The sequence below is a fragment of the Suricata suricatta genome, chromosome 9 (genome assembly GCF_006229205.1).
Source record: "Suricata suricatta isolate VVHF042 chromosome 9, meerkat_22Aug2017_6uvM2_HiC, whole genome shotgun sequence".
Taxonomy (NCBI): Eukaryota; Metazoa; Chordata; class Mammalia; order Carnivora; family Herpestidae; genus Suricata; species Suricata suricatta.
The window spans coordinates 123,218,268-123,239,071 of record NC_043708.1 but is presented as its reverse complement, the minus strand read 5'-3'; the positions used below and the strand labels follow the sequence as shown (position 1 = coordinate 123,239,071).

The following is a 20,804-nucleotide window of genomic DNA, read 5'->3' as shown; positions in this document are numbered from 1 at the left end:
CTTGATAACTAACCTTGGCCATACTATATAAACCCACCAGATATCAGATTTTCATTCGTTAAACGAGTATGATACAAGTACCTGTGTCATGAGACTGCTGTTGAGGGTTTAGAGAGATTATGCACAGCTCTTAGAATGCTGCCTGGTACCCAATGAGTGCTCAGTGTTACTACTGTTGTGGTAATTCCTCAATGTATACAATAAATGAGAACACGAGTCCCTGAATGAATGGATGAATGAAAGAACAGATCAGTTATTGGCAACTCCCAAGGCTGGAGAGGGCTAACCTGCCCCCCAACGAGCAAGGGGCAAAGGGGCTCTCGGTACAGCAAAACGCCAACCGGAGCCGGAAGCCAAAGTTACGCTACAGGCGAGGCCAGTCTGGAGGAAGCAGAGCTCTTGGCCAATAGGCACAGTGCTTGGAAAACGAACATCTCGCCCAAGGTGTTTTGATGCCGCGAGAACAGGGGAGAATTATCGCGATGTTCTGTCTTCCACCCCCCCCCCCCAACCCCAACTCTCAGGAGCACGGATTCCGCCCTGCCCCCCACCGTCGGCGCCTCGCCCCGCCCCCTGCCGTCGGCGCCCCGCCCCTCTCGCCGACCCTCGGCTGGCAGTCCAGCGCCGCCTGCGCCCGGAGCCCTGGCTCTGTCGGCGCCGAGGTGAGTGCGGCCGTGTGTTGCATCGGGTGGCTCGCGTACCAAGGGCTCCCTGGCCCGGCTCCCCGGCCAGCACGCTGGGTCCGGCAAAAGCGTGCGGGCAGCGGGGAATGGTCCCTGCCCCGAGCAGGCCCGCCCCGGCCTCGGGTCGCCATAGCTGCCGGCCCCTCCCCGCCCTCCGTGGCCGAAGAATTCCGATACCGGGTCTGTGAAATCCCTGCCTCTGGCTCGCTGTTTCCGAGCTGTAACGACCTTAGTGTTTGGTTAACTCGGGCGAAGCGGCAGGTGTTTTGCCCAAGACTTACTGGGAAAACAGTCTTTTACAAATGCTGTTAATATACAATATTTAATTCTCTAACCTCCAGTATTAGAAAACTGGAATGGGTTTTCTACTGAATTAAGTACGGAAGTCAGTCTGAGGGTCTTCTTTTACACACACACCTGCTTACAATGTGTGGAATTTTCTTAAGGTGGGAGGATTTGTTTACGTGTCTTAATAAAGTGGGTTGGTGTTTACATGTCAGAAAACTTGTGGAGGTACACTTTATACCGTTAATATAATTAAGTATCCCATTTATATTTAGTAGATAAGAGGTAGTGAAGGGAATTTGTGTAAGAAAATTATCCATCCAGATAAAGGCTGTATCTTGCCAATGAATGCGTTTTGGAAACCCATTAGCATTTTTTATTATTGGCACCTTTCAGATTTCATTTATGTAGATTTTATCTCCCAAAAGCTCTTTGTAGCAAAATGTATTTTAGCAGGGTGTTATGTTTTAAAGGCAGCCCGATCCCAGCCGTCAGGATTCAGAGGGAAAACAATTAGGTTACATTGAATTCTCTTATTGGATCTTCCATCAGTGAGGGTGGGTTTTTGGATATAGTTTTGCTATGCAGCCTTACATTTGTATAAGCTTTTCCTACCAATTAAATTTAATAGTAGGGAAGAAACACAGGCCCCGTTGAACATCGAAGTGCCTGAAAGGCTATATTGTAAGGCAGTTCACAGGCTTTGGAGTTGGTGCACCTGGGTTGGAATTGTGGCAAGCTACCCTCTAAAAAACTCAGTTTCCTTATCTACAAAACAGACTAAATAATGTCTATTGCAATGCGTAGTTGTATGGATTAGGGATCTTTATGGTACTTAACAAGCGCTCAGGATTTAATATCTACAAGATGACTAAAGATTAGTGACATACTTAGGAGACAGGATGAGTACTTAGCAAGCACTGAGGATACAGTATCTAAAAGTGATCAAAGACCAAAGTGAAAAAATAATCTACCTTGCAGTCTCACATGTCATGTCCTACTTTCATCCACTTATCAGCTGCTTGAGGGCGTCTGCTTTGTGCTAGATACTGTGCCCAGGCAGATACACAGGAGTTAAGAGTCGGATGTGTGCCCTTAGGAGCTTATAGTCTGTTGGCTAGATTAGCGATAGATACACCAATAAATATTTAGATTCCAGATTGTGATCGCTTCTCGGCCTTTTGGCTAAGATCAAGTGCAGATTGTGAGGAGGCCTACATATAAAAAAGAATAACAGGAGAACAGTGATTTTAACTTTGAAACCCAAAGGTTGATAGGAGAGTGCTTTCCAGGCTAAGAGGAGAGGCAGCAAGTGGTGTGAGGAATTTGGCTTTTGAAAGACACTAGGACAAAAGGACTAGAAAAGCCCAGGAGCTGGGTGAGCAGCCAGGGAAAGGTGCTGCCAGATAAGACTGGAGGGCGGGGGGGGGCACCAGATTCTGAGGAGCTTTCAATTTTAATTTTTTAATGTTTTTTATTTATTTTTGAGAGACACAGAGAGACAATGCGAGCAGGGGAGGGTCAGAAAGAGAGGAAGATACAGAATCTGATGCAGGCTCCAGACTCTAAGCAAGCTGTCAGCACAGAGCCCGACGGGGGCTCGAACCCACAAACAGTGGGATCATGACCCGAGCAGAAGCCAGAGGCCCAACTGACTGAGCCACCCAGGCACCCCGAGCTTGATTTTCTTAAAAACAAAACAAAACAACTCTCGAAGGCTGTATTTAGTTAATATGTGTGCACTAGGGAGTGAGTGTCCCTGAGGGGAGACCATGGGATTTACATTTTGAAAGGCCCGCTGCTAAGTGATTAATGTATTAGAAAGTAAGTAGAGTGGACACCAGTAATACTGAGGCCCTGGCCGGGGATGAGAGTGGTTTTTGGTTTTGGCTGGTGCAGAGATGTGGATGGACTTGAGATGTATTTCCGAGATGGAAATCACCAGCCTTAAGATACATCGGAGGTACCAGGTGGATGGCAGGATGGGCTCATTCCTGACTTCCAGTTTTCCGGCTCCTGCCGCTCTGTGGGTAGAGGTGTGTGTGTGTGCGCCATTTACTGAGATGGGAAACACTGGAGAGACCGGATTGCTGATGAAAAGCAAAATGTGTGAAGTTTGCGGCACTTGTGAGACATCTAACCTGTGCCAGTTTACTATTTCGGTGAATAATCGCCCAGCAAACTTCTCTTTCCACACAATCATCCATGTCATTTCTGGTTTAGTTCCCTTTTGTTTTGCAGGTGAGAGAAGTAAGCTGTAGAAAGATGGTGTTATGTTGTTCAAAGTGACGTATGTCTCATAAAAACAGGTTAAGCGGGTAGGTAGAATCAGTATGGGAAGGTTTTGAATTGCCATGTCGCATTGGGGATATTATTGAATATTCCACCTTGTCCGCCCTTTTAGATAAAATGGCAAGCGCTTTCTTACTAGCTAGGAACTGGGAGTTTGTAAATAATAGAAAATAACCAAAAAAGTTACAAAACTCTGCTAATGGAAAGCTAATGTTACCACATTTTGCACAAATTAACTTTGTTAATTCCCAGTGAAAAGAGTTTTTCTTAAGAAAACTTTTTTTTTTTTTGAAAGGCACTTTCACTGGAGAGTTTGGGAAAGAATGCCCAGGAAAATGAGGGTAGATCCTTTGCACAGAAATCAGCCTCTTAGTGTTTTTGCATTTCCTTAGTATCCTGTAGAATCCCGTGAAGAACCCAGGCTTTGAAATCCATTGGACACACTCATCTCTGCCCAAAGGAAAAAAACCAAAAATTCCTCGCTTATAGCCCTTATGAGCCATTTGACCTTGAACAAAATTGTTGAAGCTCCAAGTTTGTTTCTTCTTGTGTTAATAAAGTGATTGTGACATTTGTTTCTACTCTGTGCGGAGTTGATAAGACAGCAAATGTTATTTCTCTTCCTACCCTGTCACTTTCAGGGCTAGAAAGGAGTTTAATCTGTTCTGGGTCTGGCCTTTACCAATAAATTGCTGTTTCCATTGTGTATGTTAGGCAACTGAGACCTAAAAAGATTGCAGTAAGATAATACAAGGTTCTTATTTCCTAGTGAAGTATTTCTTCTTTCACTGAAATAATAAAACTGTATGTTCCTGCACCTGTTTCTTTACTGCTGTGATAATCTACAAAGCTAAGAAGAAAGAAAAAAGATAAAAGAAGGAAAAAATTAGAACCTATACATAGTAAGAAATGAAGAAAATGAAGCTGTATGTGTTTAGCAATATTTTTGAAATACCTCAAGGTACACACAAAATGAGGTAGCTCAAGAGAGATGGGTTTGCTCTGATTTTTAAGCTTTCTTTGGGTGCATGTTATGAAACTAGTGTCTGTTCTGTTAGGCATTCCTATCTCAAGTTCAAGAACTGTTTTTTCAATTAGGACTGTTACTGCTAAGTGGTACATACAGCTTAAATAGAGTATTTTAATTAAATAGTTACTCTAATCTCCTAACTATGACAAATCCAGTTGTTACGAAGGAAAATACAGGGGTCGAATGTGTTAACTCCCTTTAGAGTCTGCCAATGGCCGTGTGTGCTAACTGGTTGGTTTGGCAGTGCTTATGAGCACATCATAACTGTTCAGTTTTCTTGTTCTCTTTAGAAATGGACCAATTTTGACAAGATGTAGTGCTGCAGCGTGCCTGATGGGATATATTCAGTCATGGCATCCGAACTTTGTAAGACGATCTCTGTGGCAAGGCTGGAAAAGCACAAGAATCTGTTCTTAAATTATAGGAATCTGCACCATTTTCCACTGGAGTTACTGAAAGATGAGGGACTACAATACTTGGAGAGGCTTTATATGAAAAGGAACTCCCTTACAACCTTGGTACAGTATTCTGTTGCATTTTTTAAAAGCCATTTATAATGTGGTTCTGACTAAGATGTATTTTGCGTATCCTAAGACATTCAGACCAGGATGTACACCCCGTCTTGTTATCTAAGCAGGTGGTAAGAACACAAACACAGGGGTTTCTCGTTAGCGGAGAGTTCATTATCCAAGTCCCTCCAGTAGGAGGTTACAGGAGGAGTTGTATCGGAAAGCCAAATAGTCACGAATGTGCACTCATAGGGTCAGTTTCCATTCCAGAACCCCACTTCGCCTGGCCTATCTGTCTTTCCCTTCTTTGTGTGGTAAGCTCCTTGCTTATTTCTGGGTGTTACCATACCACATGGACCAGTTAAAAAGCGGAGAAGAGAAAGTCCAACAAAAGATGGCCTTGAGTTAGAGGCATTTAAAAAGAGATGATGTGAATATTAAAATATATGAAGACAGACATTTCGGAAGCTTCATGTAGCCTTTGTTTTTTGGGGGGGGATCGTAACAACCCCACCCCAACCAAAAATCCTTCTTTATGATTGCACTGTGAAAATCAGATGATGTTGAATTGGCTGTCATCCAGTTTTTTGGAAAAATTTTTGCCACAAAAGCAACAGTTGATTCACTGTATTTGTATTCTTAGAATAAGCACATAATTATTATAACCTTATTTTTGATTATATATAGGACTTTATTATATATTTTATTACATAGAAGGTTAAATTTTATTATGTATGAGATTAAAAAACACTATTAAATTTCTTTTTTTCAAGAGAGTGTCCTAACGTGACTTCTTATTCCCACTCTTACTGTGAAATTTGGTCTCTGTTTTAAATGGATGTGCTTTATGTCGCCTTTATGGCTGTCACTTAACCTCATTTGAGTTTTACACTCGAACTCTTATTCTTACTCATTTTATGATGTCTTGTTTCTCTGTGAACAGACCTATTTTTCATTCCCTTCTCTAAGAGAAGAGTCTATTTGGACTATCCTAAGTATCTGAAAGTATGCCTTACTGGCTTCATTTATATAGAGTGTTTTCCTGGGAAAGTTTTATTTAATCTCTGTAAAATACCTCCAGTGAGTGCAAAACATAAGCTTTGTTCCTTTTTGCCGTATCTAAAAGTAAATAGAAAGAAATACGTCTTTCATTTTTAGTGTTTGGCATTTTGGCATAGATGTTATTTTGAGTGCCTAGTTAGATTTATAAATTAGATATTTCATTTTTTTTTAATGTTTATTTTTGAGACACAGAGACAGAGCGTGCGCAGGGGAGAGGCAGAGAGATAGAGGGAGACACAGCATCTGAAGCAGGCTCTAGGCTGTGTGAGTTGTCAGCACAGAGCCCAACGCAGGGCTCAAACCCACGAACCACCAGATCATGACCTGAGCCAAGGTCAGACGCTTAACCGACTGAGTCACCCAGGCACCCCATAGATTTTTCAGTTTTTAAACTGGAATTATCTTGGAGAGCTTGGGTGGCTCATTTGGTTAAGCGTTCAACTCGATTTCAGCTCTGGTCATGATCTCGTTATCCTGGGATTTAGCCCTGCTTTGGGCTCTGCATGGAGCATGGAGCCTGCTTGGAATTCTCTCCCTATCTCTCAGCCTCTTTCTCAAATAAACTTAAAAAAACTTTAATTATTCTAATCAAACTGTAATAACATATTAATCCTTTTCAGAATCATCATTGCATGAGGTGAAACCATATTTACCAAGTATTCCCCTCCCCCACTTTGGGAACAAGTGTTGTAAGAAATAATATGTCAAGGCTTAAAGCCCAGATTTTCCCATGTTTGTTTGTTTGTTTTTTAAATTTTAATGTTTTATTTATTTTTGATACAGAGAGAGACAGAGCATGAGAGGGGGAAGGTCAGAGAGAGAGAGGGAGACACAAAACCGGAAGCAGGCTCCAGGCTCTGAGCTAGCTGTCAGCACAGAGCCCGACGCGGGGCTCGAACCCACGAACGTGAGATCTGACCTGAGCTGAAGTCGGAGGCTCAACCGACTGAGCCACCCAGGCGCCCCTCATGTTTGTTATTTTTAAATTTTGTTCCATACTTATTTACTTTTGAGAGAGAGAAAGAGGACAGAGAAAGAGAGAGGGAGAGGGAGAGAGAATGAGTGGGGCAGGGGCAGAGAGGCGGGAAAGAGAATCCCAAGCAGGCCCCACACAGACAGCGTGGAGCCCAAAGCAGGGATTGATCTCACAAACCATGAGATCATGACCTGAGCCGAGATCAAGAGTTGGATACTTAACCAAGTCCCCCAGGTGCCCCTCCCATGTTTGTTATTGATGTGCTAAGAAAAAGTTGTGAGTGGATGACTTCTTAGCTAGTAGTCAAAGTCCACTGGAGTACAGTTTGTTAAAAGAAATTGACCTTAGTTTATAAAAGGTATAGTGAGCTTTTGGTTTTGTGTGGTTTCTTAGCTATAGTTTTCTATTCATGAAAATACTTAGGCATCTGCTAAGTTGTAACCCATATTCATAATGGGTCATAAGCATACATTTAAAGTTTGTGCTTTGCCACCTTTTTGTTGATCAGAGATTAAATTGTTACATATGTTTATGATAGGTGTATGTATTTTATTCGAATGTTTTCTAATGAGCTGGAACATTTGATTCATGTGTATCAAAGAGCTTTTAAAGCTGTAGAATGCTCTACAGATATCAGGGTGTCGGAATCATAGCAGCCATCCTATCCCTTGACAGTACTGGACATAAGACACCGAACAGATCCAGTAGAGTCTGGAATTGACTTACTGCACAGGTTTTGAAAGCAGATGAAATAGTACTTATCCTAGAGTGCTCTAACCTAGTGACTTCAGGTTTTTAGAATGTTTTCTGGTGTTATTGATAAAGTGTATTTCCTAAAGGGGATTTAGTATGTGGAATTTTCTTTTTTGAGAGAGAGAGCGAGAGAAAGCCTGGGGGAGGGGTGTGGGGGGGTGGGTGGAAGGGAGAGAGGATCCTAAGCAGGCTCCACACTCAGCGCAGAGCTCAACGTAGGGCTCCATCTTGCAACCGTGAGATCAAGACTTGAGCCAAAATTGAGTCAGATGCTTCGCTGACTGAGCCACCCAGGCCCCCCTAGTAGGTGGAATCTGACTCACAATACAATGCTGACCAAAGGGGGAAAAACATTATTGGAAACATGGGATCTTAACACACATATGGGTCAACTGGTCTTTTTTTTTTTTTTAAGTATTGGGAATCTGCCAATAATTTCCCATTGCTTTATTATTTTTTTATTAACATTTTTATTGTGTTTAACTCTTTTCTTCTCAGCATTTCCCCTTTCCCTTCTCTCCCCTCCCCTCACCACATGAAGCCTTTCTGTGAGAAGAGAAGTCACTAATGCACCATCTCTGCCCTCCTTCCTTTCCTCCTCAAGGGGCTTGGTGTAGCACCGCGGTTTGTGTTTTGTAGGATGATTGTATGTTAAATGCTCAGAATTTGCGGCGTGCCCATGTTAAAACTAAAACATACCAAAAACCTTTTTTATGTATTTAAAAGAATAAAATTTTCATATTTTAAATCCAAAATTGATACACGCTCTCATATCAGTGACCAAAGAGGAACATATGGAAATTGTCTCTCTCCATCCAGTTTTATCCTGTGGAGTAACCAGTGTTAATAATGCAGTCATAGCCTTCTGCTGTTTTGCTTGTATTTATGTACTTATATACTTTATGCCCTTTTTAAGCAACAAAATAGAATCATACCACACATATTTCCTTGTAGAGATTTCTCTTTCTACCTCACGGTATTCGGGTTCCACTAACCTCTAGGGCCAGAGGGTACATATAACCTTGTTTGTGCATGTGTTTGTGTTTAAGATGGAGTCTTAAGAGTAGGATTAATGAGTCAATGCGTAGTCATGTTTTACATTTGAAAGTACTTTTTATCGGTACAGTTGGCCCTAGAATGGATGCTGGGGTTAGGGGTGCCGACCCCCTGCTTTGTTGACAAGCCATGTATAACTTTTGACACCCCCCCCCAAAACTTAACTACTGACAGCCTACTGTTGACCGGAAACCTTACTGATAGCGTAAACAGTTAACGTATATTTTGCATGTGTTGTGTATTACATACTGTATTTTGATAATAAAGTAAGCTAGAAAAATTAAACGTTATGAAGAAAATCATAAGAAAAATGCAGTTACAGTATTGTACAGTATTTATTGAAAAATCCAAGTATTAGTGGACCCATGGATTATAAAGCTGTGCTATTCTAAGGTCAACTGTATTTTATTGTGCAATATTACCATTGATTTAAATAATGGGGCGATCTTAAGAACTTCTTTTAGGGGGTGCCGGGTGGATTAGATGGTTGAGTGTCCAACTCTTGATTTCGGCTCAGACCATAATCCCAGGGTTGTGGGATTGAGCCCCCCTGTAGGCCCCATGCTGAGTGTAGAGCCTGCTTAAGAGTCTTTCTCCCTCTGCCCCTCTCCCCTCACGCACTCTCTCAAACAAACAAACAAAAGACACTTTGTAAAAACATAATGAGTCGGTTTATATGGCAATCCAGTTATGTAATTCATAAGTGAATAAGTAGTAGGTAGGAAACATGATTTTGGTTCCTAACATTTATGTTAGAAAACCTTTTTAAAGAATTTTTCTACAAATAGTTTAAATGCAGTTCAGGAATTGTTAAGTCTCACCTTTGTGGTAGAAGACAAATAAGAAAATAGATATAAGTTCTGTGTTTCTCACGCGATGGGTATTCACATAGTTGTTGAATAAATAAACGCATGAATATAAAGGAGGTTAACATCAGGACTCTCATACAGGTTATAAGAGATCCAGCCTGAGAGCCTCTGAAGGCAGGGACTCTGTCTTATATTCTGTATCCTCATGCCTGGCCTACTGCCCAACATTTGTAAGACACATCTAATTCTATGTAACAGGACTGTAGAAGACTTTTTAAAGAAGATGGTATTTGCATTGACACTGAAGAGGGACTTTGGCAGGAGTTTAGGAGGAAAAGTATTCATTCAACATGTATTTATTGAGGACTTACTATGTGCCCAGTACTCTTCAAGGCACTGACTAGGAACAAATTCTTATTCTCATGGAATTTTCATTGTTGACATCCCAAGCTGAAAAGAAAGTATGACCTAAGACTCAGTGGCAGGGAGTTCAGGGGACAAGTCTATGATCCTATTTTGCCTAGAGCAGTGGTATTGTTTTGTTTTTTTAATGTGTTTTTCAGAGCCTGAGGGTTCCTAAAAAGGGAAGAGGTGGAGATTTAAGGGGAAACTGAGCAGTAGTGTGTCCCCTCTTCAGTCAGAGCAGCCGTCCTTTTGTTTGCTGGAATATTAGTGCTCTCTACACAAAACCCCACATGGGTGGGATGTGTAGGTATAGTAAATGTTTCCAAATTCCTTTTAGCAGAACCATTTATTCAGAAAGTTCAATGAGTAACATAGATGTGACTGGGAATTATTACTTAGGGGAGGGCATAGGCAAGATTCTTGCTCAATCCACACCTCCTTCCCTTCTAAGGACCTGTGTGTATTGTCTAGGAAACCACAGAGTGGACTAGAAAGCCACTAACTTAGCACAGCTGATGTGAGAATCCTACATAGATTTGCAGAGAATGCAAGTATGAAGTTGTTGGGAAGAAGCACATGGCACTTTGGCTAGAGAGAGGGAGGAGAAGTGGTGGCCTTGTTCAGCAGGCTGTCGATCGCCAGGCTTAATGGTGGATCGATGTGCCTTGTTTGCGGGAGTTGCTCAGCACCCAGCTGAGGTATGAAGAAGGCGCACTGTTGTGTTCCAGGTTTTCGAGGGGCTGTGATACAAGTACAGAGGGACTAAGGGGATTTAGGAATTTGGCAGGAGGGATTGGGACATGGTTGATGGAATATGGAATGTGAACTGGATTGGAGGCAAAGAAAGAAAGGAGGAGTGCATGAATAGGAAGAATGGAGGGGGGCCAAAGGACCCACCGACACTGAAGCATTGTATTGGGCCCGACAGGGTAAGCCATCTCGGGGAGTGGGACTTGCGGTTCTGGAGACTGCAGGTGTAGAGAAGTTTCAGGTGAAGGTCAGATAGGAGCGTGCGGGGTGAAGGCGGCTGAGGTGAATCCTACCCCAGCTCCCCTTCAGTTCTCTACTGGTAGCTAGAATCAGATTTCTAAGATTTGGAGAAGGAATATAGCTTGGAAGCAGTAATCACCAGCTCTGAGCCCTAGCCCGGGAGTTCACGGACGGAGGGAATTAGGTTCAGAAGCATTTAAGGACTGCATTGTCAGGAAGGGGCTGTTTCAGTATTTGGTAGCAAAACCTAATATTAGGAGATAACAGACTCAGATTCTATGTGCTAAATATCTTTGGGCCTCAATTTCTTCATTTGTAAAATAAAAGGCCACAAGAGATGTGGAAGGGATGGGAAAGAAATCCCAATCTGGAAGCAAAATCACTTAATGGATCTGTCAACGTTTTCTCTTAATGAGAATAATAGGCAAGAGGTTTTCCTGGGGACATGAAAGAGTGACCTATCCAAATACTAATGGAGCTCTCACCAGTTGCCAATTTTGTTTATAAATATGAATGGACAAGAAAGGACACTAAATTTTAATGAAAGAGGGGAGTTTGGCTTATGTCTGAGCAATAAGAGCAGATGGATCTTGATTAAGCAATTAATCTGTGCGGCGAGAGAGAGCTTCACTTAAAAGTGATATTCCGCTGGTATTGAAGGGAAGCAGAGATCTGTTCATCTCATTCCCGAATTGGGATGGGGTATACAGCATGGAAGTTTTCCTTTCCTCTTGACCCCAGAGAAAACATTCTTGACCTTCCCCATAAAATATAACCAGGCAAATTAATCATAAAAGAATACAGAGCCCAAACACAAAAAGATGTTTAACTTCCAGTGGAAGGTAAGACATTGATCATCTTTTCCTATTAGATTGGCAAAGACTAACACCTAGTGTTGAAGATCATTAATGCTTGATGTGGAAGACAATAAGAAGATGCTCTCTATCAGATGGAATGGACTGGGCTGAGTATTTTTGGTGGGTGGCTTGACCACATCGGGCAACATTTTGAACGAGTATGCGTCTGAAATGGAATTTTTTTACCCATAAGAATTTACACAGCAGAAAACAATGCCACGTGAACCAGGATGTTCATCAAAACATTGGGTGCAGTGAAATATTGTGAAACCCTAAATTTTCTTCCCTGTGGGATTCGTTAAAATCTGATAGCAGATAACATCATTTGAGTCGCTAGTAAGTTCCAGGCACTGTCTTAAGCCATTTTACATGTATTTAATTAATTAATTAACTCATCCTTAAAACAATCCTGTGGAGTAAGCACTGTTATTACCCCTATTTTATAGATAAATAAACTAAGGCATTAAAAAGTGCATCGATCAAGCTTAATAGTGTTGGAGCTGTGGATGGAGGGAAGGCAAGAGAGCGGAGGTGGGAGCTGGAAGAGCCTTACCTAAGGATGTAGAACAAGAGGGAAAGGTTCCGTAAAGTTTGGTTTAAGCTTTTTCACTAAATACTTACTATTTTTACAACTAAAAGTCAATTAAAGTAGAGAATTTTGGAACAGAGTAGCACTAAGATCTTAGCCAGCTCTCAAGTTGCATTTATCAGTGAGTCTAGATATTTTGATTAGCAGTGATGATTCCTGCAGCTTCTGCAGCTGGTGGTCGGTGGAGGGTGAAAGGGGCTGATGTACGACAAAGATTACGGTAGCTGTGCCCTCCACCCCCTCTGAATTTGGTTAAGAGTAGGATCTGGGTTGAACGAATGTCAGAACGCCTAGAAAACAAAGACCTAGCGTAAGAGCATCATGCCATCAAGTGTGGAAGAAAACATTGGGAGAGGGAATTAAGTTTTGCTTTTGTTTGTTTGATTCACTTTCAATTCCAACCTAACGGGCTTCTAACTGTTTCTTAAATTGAATGTGCGGAGCTGGTATGTCGAGTAGTACAGCCTTCAGATGCACTGTTTGTGTTTTAGTGCTGATGTGTCATGGGTGATGTAGTCCTGCAAGACAGTCATTACAGATGTGTCCTGTCTCAGGAATACACACGTGCCTGGAGAGTAGTTTTGTTATAAACCAAAGCTGCTTTTCCTACTGAATTTTCAGATTTCCTATTTTGCCCCCTCATTGTTACTGGTTGACTGACAGTAGTTCCCTGGCAAATAGTTAACAGAGTATTTGAAATAGTGAGAAAATGAATGTCTAACCCCTAATTTAATTGTTTATTGAATCATAGAATTTCAGAGCCAGATGGAACTTTTTTATAGGCAGCTTCGGCACCTTTTCTTTTCGGGGAAAGTAAGCTTAGAAGAGACTAATGGAGGGGTCCGGAGTCACTTTTGTGGGCAGTTAGAGCATATACCAGGTCTCCTCGTTTGTCACCTCGTCGGTCTTTTGTTTTAATTCTGTGAGTAGTTACTGATGGCCTATTTCTGGCCTAGCACCATAGAGTTAAAATGTAACCCCGTTCATCCTCTTTGGAGCAGTGGGGTTAAGTGAGGTCTCACGTTACCTCTGTGGCTTACCTCTGTGGTCTACTATGTACCTTTTCCAGATAGAAATGTTTCTAAAACTTATATCTCTGTATACTTTCTTAAAATACTGGCAACATGATTTAGCCTACCCTTTGTGATTTGTACTTTCTGCCTTGGGAGTTAGGAGAAGAGGGTTTAGAAAGAGGTGGCAGGGAAAAAGTTCTTTCCCTGACACCAGACCATATCCTGAGACACCGGAAGTCTGTTTGCTAGCACAAGGCTCAAAAGCCATTGCTATGTATGTGTTTCCACAAGTTCAAATTCATTTTCAAGCAGGCACTATACTAAAATGAGCCACCTGTGTCTTAAACATGAGATACCAGTTTCTAAATGTTAGCCCCATCAGATCAGTCAGCAAATACATGCATGAGTGAGGCACTTGAAGTATAATACACTGAGCTTGGAATATGCTCCCCCCTCACAATGAACAATTATGTCATCCATCATCTTTTTTTAATGTTTATTTATTTGAGAGAGAAGGTGCCCGCGCACTTGAGTATGTTGTGATGGTTTGTAAATGCAGTGCTTTTTTTCCTTCGACACCAAAACTTCATTAACTTTCTTAAATTAAAAAATAATAAAAATAATTTTTGAGGTGAAGTTCACTTAATGTAACATCGACCATTTGAGACTGACCAATTCAGTAGTATTTAGTAACATTTACAATGTTGCACAGACAGTGCCTCTGTCTAGTTCCAGACATTTCCATCACTCCGGAGTTGAAAAAAAAACCCTTACCCATGAAGCAATTTCTTCCCATTCCCCTCCACACCCCAGCCCTGGCAACCACCAATCTGTGTCTTTATGGATTTATCTCTTCTGGATAGTTCATATAAATGGGATTATTCCCTATGTGTCCTTTTCTGTCTGGCTTCTTCTCACTTAGCAGAGTGTTCTCAAGGTTCATCGAGTTGTGGTGTGTATCAGTTCATTACTTTTTATGGCGTAGCAAGATTCCATTGTATGTACTTACCATACATAGTGTATTCACCTGTTCATCTGTTGATGGACATTTGGGCTCTTTTCCCTTTTTGCTATTGTGAACAGTTCAGCTATGAATGTGGGTGTACGTTTACGTGTTTGAGTACCTGTTTTTAATTAGTTTGGGTATATACCTACGTAGGTGTGGAATTGGGGGGTCATATGGTACTCTGCCTTTTTGAGGCCAGCAAGGTACAAGGGTTCCAAATTTCTCCATATCTCACCAACACTTGTTATCTTCCAGTTTTCAAAAATATTGTTTTGGGGGCACCTGGGTGACTCAGTCGGTTAAACCTCCGACTTTGGCTCAGGTCAGATCTCACGTTCGTGGGTTTGAGTCCCGCGTCAGGCTCTGGGCTGACAGCTAGCTCAGAGCCTGGAGCTGCTTCCGGTTCTGTGTCTCCTTCTCTCTCTGCCCTTCCCCATCTCATGCTCTGTCTCTCCCTCTCTATCAAAAATAAATAAAACATTAAAAAAATTTTAAATACTGTTATTACAGTAGATGTGAAGTGGGTAGGTGTGAAGGGACACCTCATTATGGTTTTGACTTGCATCTCCCTAATGCTAATGATGTTGAGCATCTTTTCATGTGCTTGTTGGCCATTTGCATATATTTACAGAATATTCCAATTCTTTGCCCATTTTTAAATTAGGTTGTTGGGTTTTGTGGTAAGAGTTCTTTGTATACTAGACACTGAGCAGATATGTGGTTTACAAATATTTTCTCCCATTGTAAATGTTGTCTTCACTTTCTTGTAATTCATGTTCTTGTAATATCCTTTGACACACAAAATTTTTAATTTTGATGAAGTCCCGTGTATCTATTTTTATCTGTTGTTCCTCATGCTTTTGGTGTCATATCTGTGAATCCCTTGCCAATCCACAATGATAAGGATTTACTTCTATTTTTCTATAAGTTTTATAGTTTCAGCTATTCTATTTAATCCTTGATCCATTTTTAGTTAATTTTTGGAGGTAGTGTCAGGTTAGAGGTCCAACTTGATTCCACCTTTTATAACTGCTGTAAGCACTTAAATACACTTAATTCATGACTTCTCTGCCATGTGTTTTCAGAGGTCAGAAGCGGAGCAGGTTTTGCCAAACCCTGAATCCTAGCGGTTTGTAACAGCACTGTTCCTTCTTTTACTCACACTGCGTGACTCCCTTATTGCCTGGGGACTCTGATCCCTGGTGTCCATAGTCAGGGGTGAAGACCGGCAAAGCTTCCATCGTGTGGAGGACACTATCAACTTTCTGAACTTAAAAAAAAATATATTTATTATTTTGGGGTGGGGGGAGGGCAGAGACAGGGAGATACAGAATCGGAAGCAGACTCTAGGCTCTGAGCCGTCAGCACAGAGTCCGGTGTGGGGCTTAAACTCACAGATGCAAAGCTCATGACGTGAACTGAAGTCAGATGCTTAACCAACTGAGCCACCCAGGAGCCCCTGAACTTGCTGAACTTTTATGTAACTTTCTGTATTTCACCTCAATTTTACTTTCATTGTTTTAATAAAAACAAAGTTAATTAGGGGCACCTGGGTGGCTCAGCTCAGGTCATGATCTCACAGTCCTGTGATGGAGCCCCTTAGTGGGCTCTGCCCTGGGGCCACGTGGAGGCTGTTTGGAATGCTCCCTCTCCCTCTCTCTCTGCCCCCCCCACCCCCTAAGAAATAAACAAACATTTTTTTTAAAAAGTTAAGTTTTGGGACTGAAGGAAAACCATATCATTCACAAACCGTCACCATACACTCAGCAAGCTTTCTAGTTTTTGTAATGACACATTTCAAAGTCATGAGTTAAATGCATTTTAGTTCTTATAGCTTAGGTTCTTGAAGGCTACCACTTCAACATAGTATCACTGACCAGAGTAAGTCACTTAGCCACACCCAACTTGAAGAGATAAATGCATTCCTCCCAGAAAGGGAAAGAAAAAAACGGTGGTACATAGTGCCTGCCAGAGCACGTCCCTCAACACAGAGTTTGCAACATACTTGAACTATTTGTTCCAAGACACACAATTTAAAAACATTCACCGGGCACTTGGGTGGCTCAGTCAGTTAAGTATCCGACTTTGGCTCAGGTCATAATCTCCTGGTTTGTGGGTTCAAGCCCTGCATCGGGTTCTGTGCTGACAGCTCAGAGCCTGGAGCCTGCTTCAGATTCTGTGTCTCCCTCGCTCTCTGCCTCTCCCCTACTCGTGCTCTGTCTCTCTCTCAATAATAAATAAACTTTGAAAATAACATTTTTTTAGAAGTTCACATATAAGGAGGTAGACAGCTTTCCTTAAAAGGGTATAGTAAAACATCATCAATTCAAAATTAGAGGTAAATTTTATACTTAAATCTGCTTGCTAAAGTTTACTTTTACATTCTTTACAAAGAGAAATTGTTCAGCTAAGTGCAATGTGGGATTTAATGCAGAGACGTTTGGCTTATATAGAAAACCTTTTTAACTAGTTTAGTAGAAAGTAATTCAGTGATGCTTACCAGCAGGTGTCAGCCACGGTCCATGCAGTGGGCTGCTCATATGTCAGGCTTTTGGGCAGGTACTAATAAGGGGTTGGGTTTTTTTTCCCCCACCCGTATTATAATGCACTGCAGTTTTCTTAAGGTCAACTTGCTCATTTTTAAATAAAGACACAGAGTATCTACTCATTAATAAAAATACAATGATGCACCATTAGCAGCAGAAACATTCAGTGCTTAATTGCGTGTGAAGTTGTATAGCTCAAAAGAGCTAACCAGTTTCTCACAGGAAGATTAGAATACTGTTGGATGGCACCAAATAGTGATCTGGAAAGAATTATCACAGGTCAAGATGTGATATTGATCGCAGCAGATCAAATAGGTGACGGTCTTTTTTCTGGATCAGTCTTTCCTCATTAGAGGACCCGCTGTTATTAAGCCTCTTACTGCCCCCCTCCCCTCACTCTCCCATCCTTAGTTGCCTAGTTTGCCTAGGAAGCTTTGTCTGCCCATAAATGGAAGTGCATATTCCCCTTAAAAGAAGAGATACACCGTACTAAAAGAAACATTTTGAGAATTTCTACAGATCCAACAGTAACATCGGAAGAAAGACTTGTCATGAAGGACCTCATTGCATATATTGGTATCAAAACACGTAAGAAAAAAAATCATAGCATTCAGCATTTGAAAACTAAATACAAACGATTTTACCAAAAATGGGTACTCAGTAAATGCTTCGTTGTCTTCGTAACAATATTTGTATTCATTATTTGGTTATGATAAAAGGACCAAGACATGTGTATATAAGAAGCTTTGGATGCTATTGCTAAGTATTCAGATTCATTAGTATGCCAGCTTAAAGCGGTAATGTCATCTTGTTTAAAATAAACCAGTGAACTTTTATTGTGTTCAGAATTTTTAAAGTTTTCCCATTTTATAAAATACAAGTTCTAGTGATCTGTTTCGTGCCACTCTGCAAAGTCATTATAGACCTTCATACCCTGTGGCCCAGACATACCAAACTAATGGTGTTTCTCTTAATGAGTGTTTAGAACCCAAATTGGATATAATATGATTGATTACTCAATTACGTAGCACTTTTTTTTTTAATTTTTAATGTTTGTTTATCTTAGAGAGAGACAGCATGAGCAGGGGAGGGGCAGAGAAATGGAGACAAATTCCAAAGCAGGCTCCAGCCTCTGAGCTGTCAGCACAGAGCCCAATATGGGGCTTGAACCCACGAATTGTGAGATCATGACCTGAACTGAAGTTGGACTGAGCCACCCAGGTGCCCCAATTATATAGCAGTTTATGTGCATACCACATTATTGAATGTAATGTTTTTCTCAATTATGTGAGACCTAACATGCTCACTGTTAAAAATTCAAATGATAGTGGGGCACCTGGGTGGCTTAGTTGGTTAAGCGTGCGGCTTCAGCTCAGCTCATAATCTCACGGGTCATGGGTTCGAGCCCTGCATCAGGATCTGTGCTAACAGCTAGCTTAGAGCCTGAAGCCTGCTTCAGATTCTGTGTCTTCCTCTCTCTCTGACCCTCCCCTGCTCACACGGTCTCTCTCTGTCTCTCAAAAATAAATGAAAAACAAATTTAAATGATACTATCATAGAGTGGAGAATATAGATAGCAACCCTGATCCTTTTTCTAATGATGATCTTTTTACTTGGTTTCTGTCTGAAAAATTTGTTACAAGTACAAAACCTTCTAGCCCTCAACACTTGTTTTTGTATTAACACCATTGTTTTTATAACAGGATTTTTGGAAGCCTAAGATCTGTTCCAGGACTAGTGCTCAGGAGTTACAGCAGAATAGATTGTATTTGCAATTTCCCAGACATATCTCCCTGTCTCACATTTTCCTCTGTTGCTTCTTGTGCCTAGAAAGCTCACCAGAACCCTTCCTCTCTGCCCCACAGCAACCTCTGATAATTTATCTTTGTCTTTCAGGATGCAAGCTACACCTAATTACTTCTAAAAATCTATTCCTGATTCTCTGTTATTGATACCTAGCTCACCCTATAGTATGTTTGAGTGTAGAATAAAAATATATATGTTACTCACGACTCAGTGTGCTCTTTCAGTCTTAACGACTCTTGTCTTTGTGTTTGTGTGAATTTGAACTGGGGGTGGGGGGGAGAAGAGAGGGAGTGGGAAGGAGAGAGAGAGAGAGATGCAGGCTGGCTTTCAGTTGCTTAGAGGAGGCTTTTCCTTTTACCCAGTGCCGCCAGCAGTGAGAAGCCTACTTGCAATCTTTGAGTGGAATTTCTGGGGTTCTTTTTGTGGAAGGGCCAGTTCCTCCAAAACTGGGACTGTGTAAGCACCTAGATTCATCCCAGCTTCTCTTTCCAGTGGCCTGTTTCCTACCCCTGCCACACCCCGTCCCCTGACCCACCTGAGGCCCAGGACCACTCTGTCCTGAGCTTACTTCGGTCTGGTTTTCTGGCACTTGGAGATTTCCCTTATTTTTTCCCCCCAAGGCACACAGTTTGGGAGTTTGGGGGTGAATGTTAATTTTCTACGGCTGTTGTAACATTACACAGGCTAGGGGGCTTAGAAGAACAGAAATGCATTCTCTCACTGTTCTCAAGGCCGGCAGTCCTAAATTAAGATGTGGGCAGGGTTGGCTCCTTCTCAGGACTCTGAGGGAGAATCTGTTACTTTCTCCTCGGTTCTCGTGCTTGCCAGTGACCCTTGACAGTCCTTGGCTGTGTCACTCCAGTATCTGGCTCCGTTGTCAGATGGCCTTCTTCCCTCTGTGTGTGTCTGTTCAGAACAGTGTAACCTCTTCCGTGACCGTGGAATACAAAGGTTTCTAGTTTCTCAGAGAGACACTGATTTTATTTATTTTTTATTTTATTTTTTTTTAAGTTTATCTTTGAGAGAAAAAGAGAGAGAGAGAGAGGGAGAGAGCAAGGGAGGGGCAGAGAGAGAATTAAAGGGAATCCCATCCAGGCTCCACACTGTCAGCACAGAGCCCAACTCACTGCTGAACCCATGAAACTGCAAGGTAATGAATGACCAGAGCCGAAATCAGAGTCAAACGTTAACTGACTGAGCCACCCAGGTGGCCCAAGACACTGATTTTAAGCATTCAAATTTATAGATTTAAACTGTAGTATGGGCCATATAAGCATAAAACCCAGACCTGCTGATTTATTATTTTTGCATTATTTCCTCCAGATTTACACTGCCCACCCCCAACAGTACTTTGTATTTAAGCTCATTAGAACTGTTTGTACATTTCTTGAAAATAAAATTTAATTCTGAGTTTTTAATTTTCAGCCAGAAAACCTTGCTCAGAAGCTTCCAAACCTTGTGGAACTGTGAGTCTGTTTATTCACATTTTTATAAACAACAAGCATGAAAATGGTTTTAAGTTATTTGAAATAATAGGATATATAATCTTAATGTATTCATTTATTATATCTTGGTGTCATGTACGTAGATCTGAAGTTTATGGGTTTTTGCCTCTAAATATTTCAGTGTATATTTCCAAAAAGATGTCTTAACATTATTTTAGGTCTATTTTTTATTTTTACAGATTCTGTATAGTTTCCTTCATAGAGGTTTTGAACATTCCTAAAGTATATTCCTAAACATTTAATATATAATTTTTTCTAGTGTAAGTGAATTTTCTTACCTGTTAGCTCTGCTAAGTGGTTATTTTTTCAATACATGAGCACTGTTGGTTTTCGTATTTTAACTTTATATCATGCTACCTTACTGAAATCTTACTGAGTTAGTTTTATCATTGATCCCTCAGGGTTTTTCAGGAGTAGTCTCACGTCTGAAAATACAGATAGTGTTATTTCTTTTTTCTAAACCTTAATGCCTTTAATTATTTACTCTAGTCGAATTGCATTGACTAGTCCCTCCAGAACCTTGTGAAATTGTACTTGAGATAATGGCATCCTTGATTTGTTTCTCACCTTAGCGGGAATGCCTCCAGGGTTACCCCATAAGAAAGATGCTGACTTTACAATTAACGTGTGTG

At 41.3% G+C, this 20,804-nt stretch overlaps 1 protein-coding gene across 3 annotated transcripts in view; it reads left to right on the top strand.

Moving 5' to 3' along the window:
- The first annotated feature begins 572 nt into the window (after positions 1 to 572).
- Positions 573 to 20,804, top strand: part of LRRC28 (leucine rich repeat containing 28) — a 150,959-nt gene continuing 130,727 nt past the window's right edge. For all 3 annotated transcript variants that reach the window (XM_029951734.1, XM_029951732.1, XM_029951733.1), the window contains exons 1-3: positions 573 to 662; positions 4,581 to 4,808; positions 20,093 to 20,133. In XM_029951734.1, the coding sequence (XP_029807594.1) occupies positions 4,641 to 4,808; positions 20,093 to 20,133 (209 nt within the window). In that variant the 5' untranslated portion in view covers positions 573 to 662; positions 4,581 to 4,640. The remainder of the gene's footprint in view (positions 663 to 4,580; positions 4,809 to 20,092; positions 20,134 to 20,804) is intronic.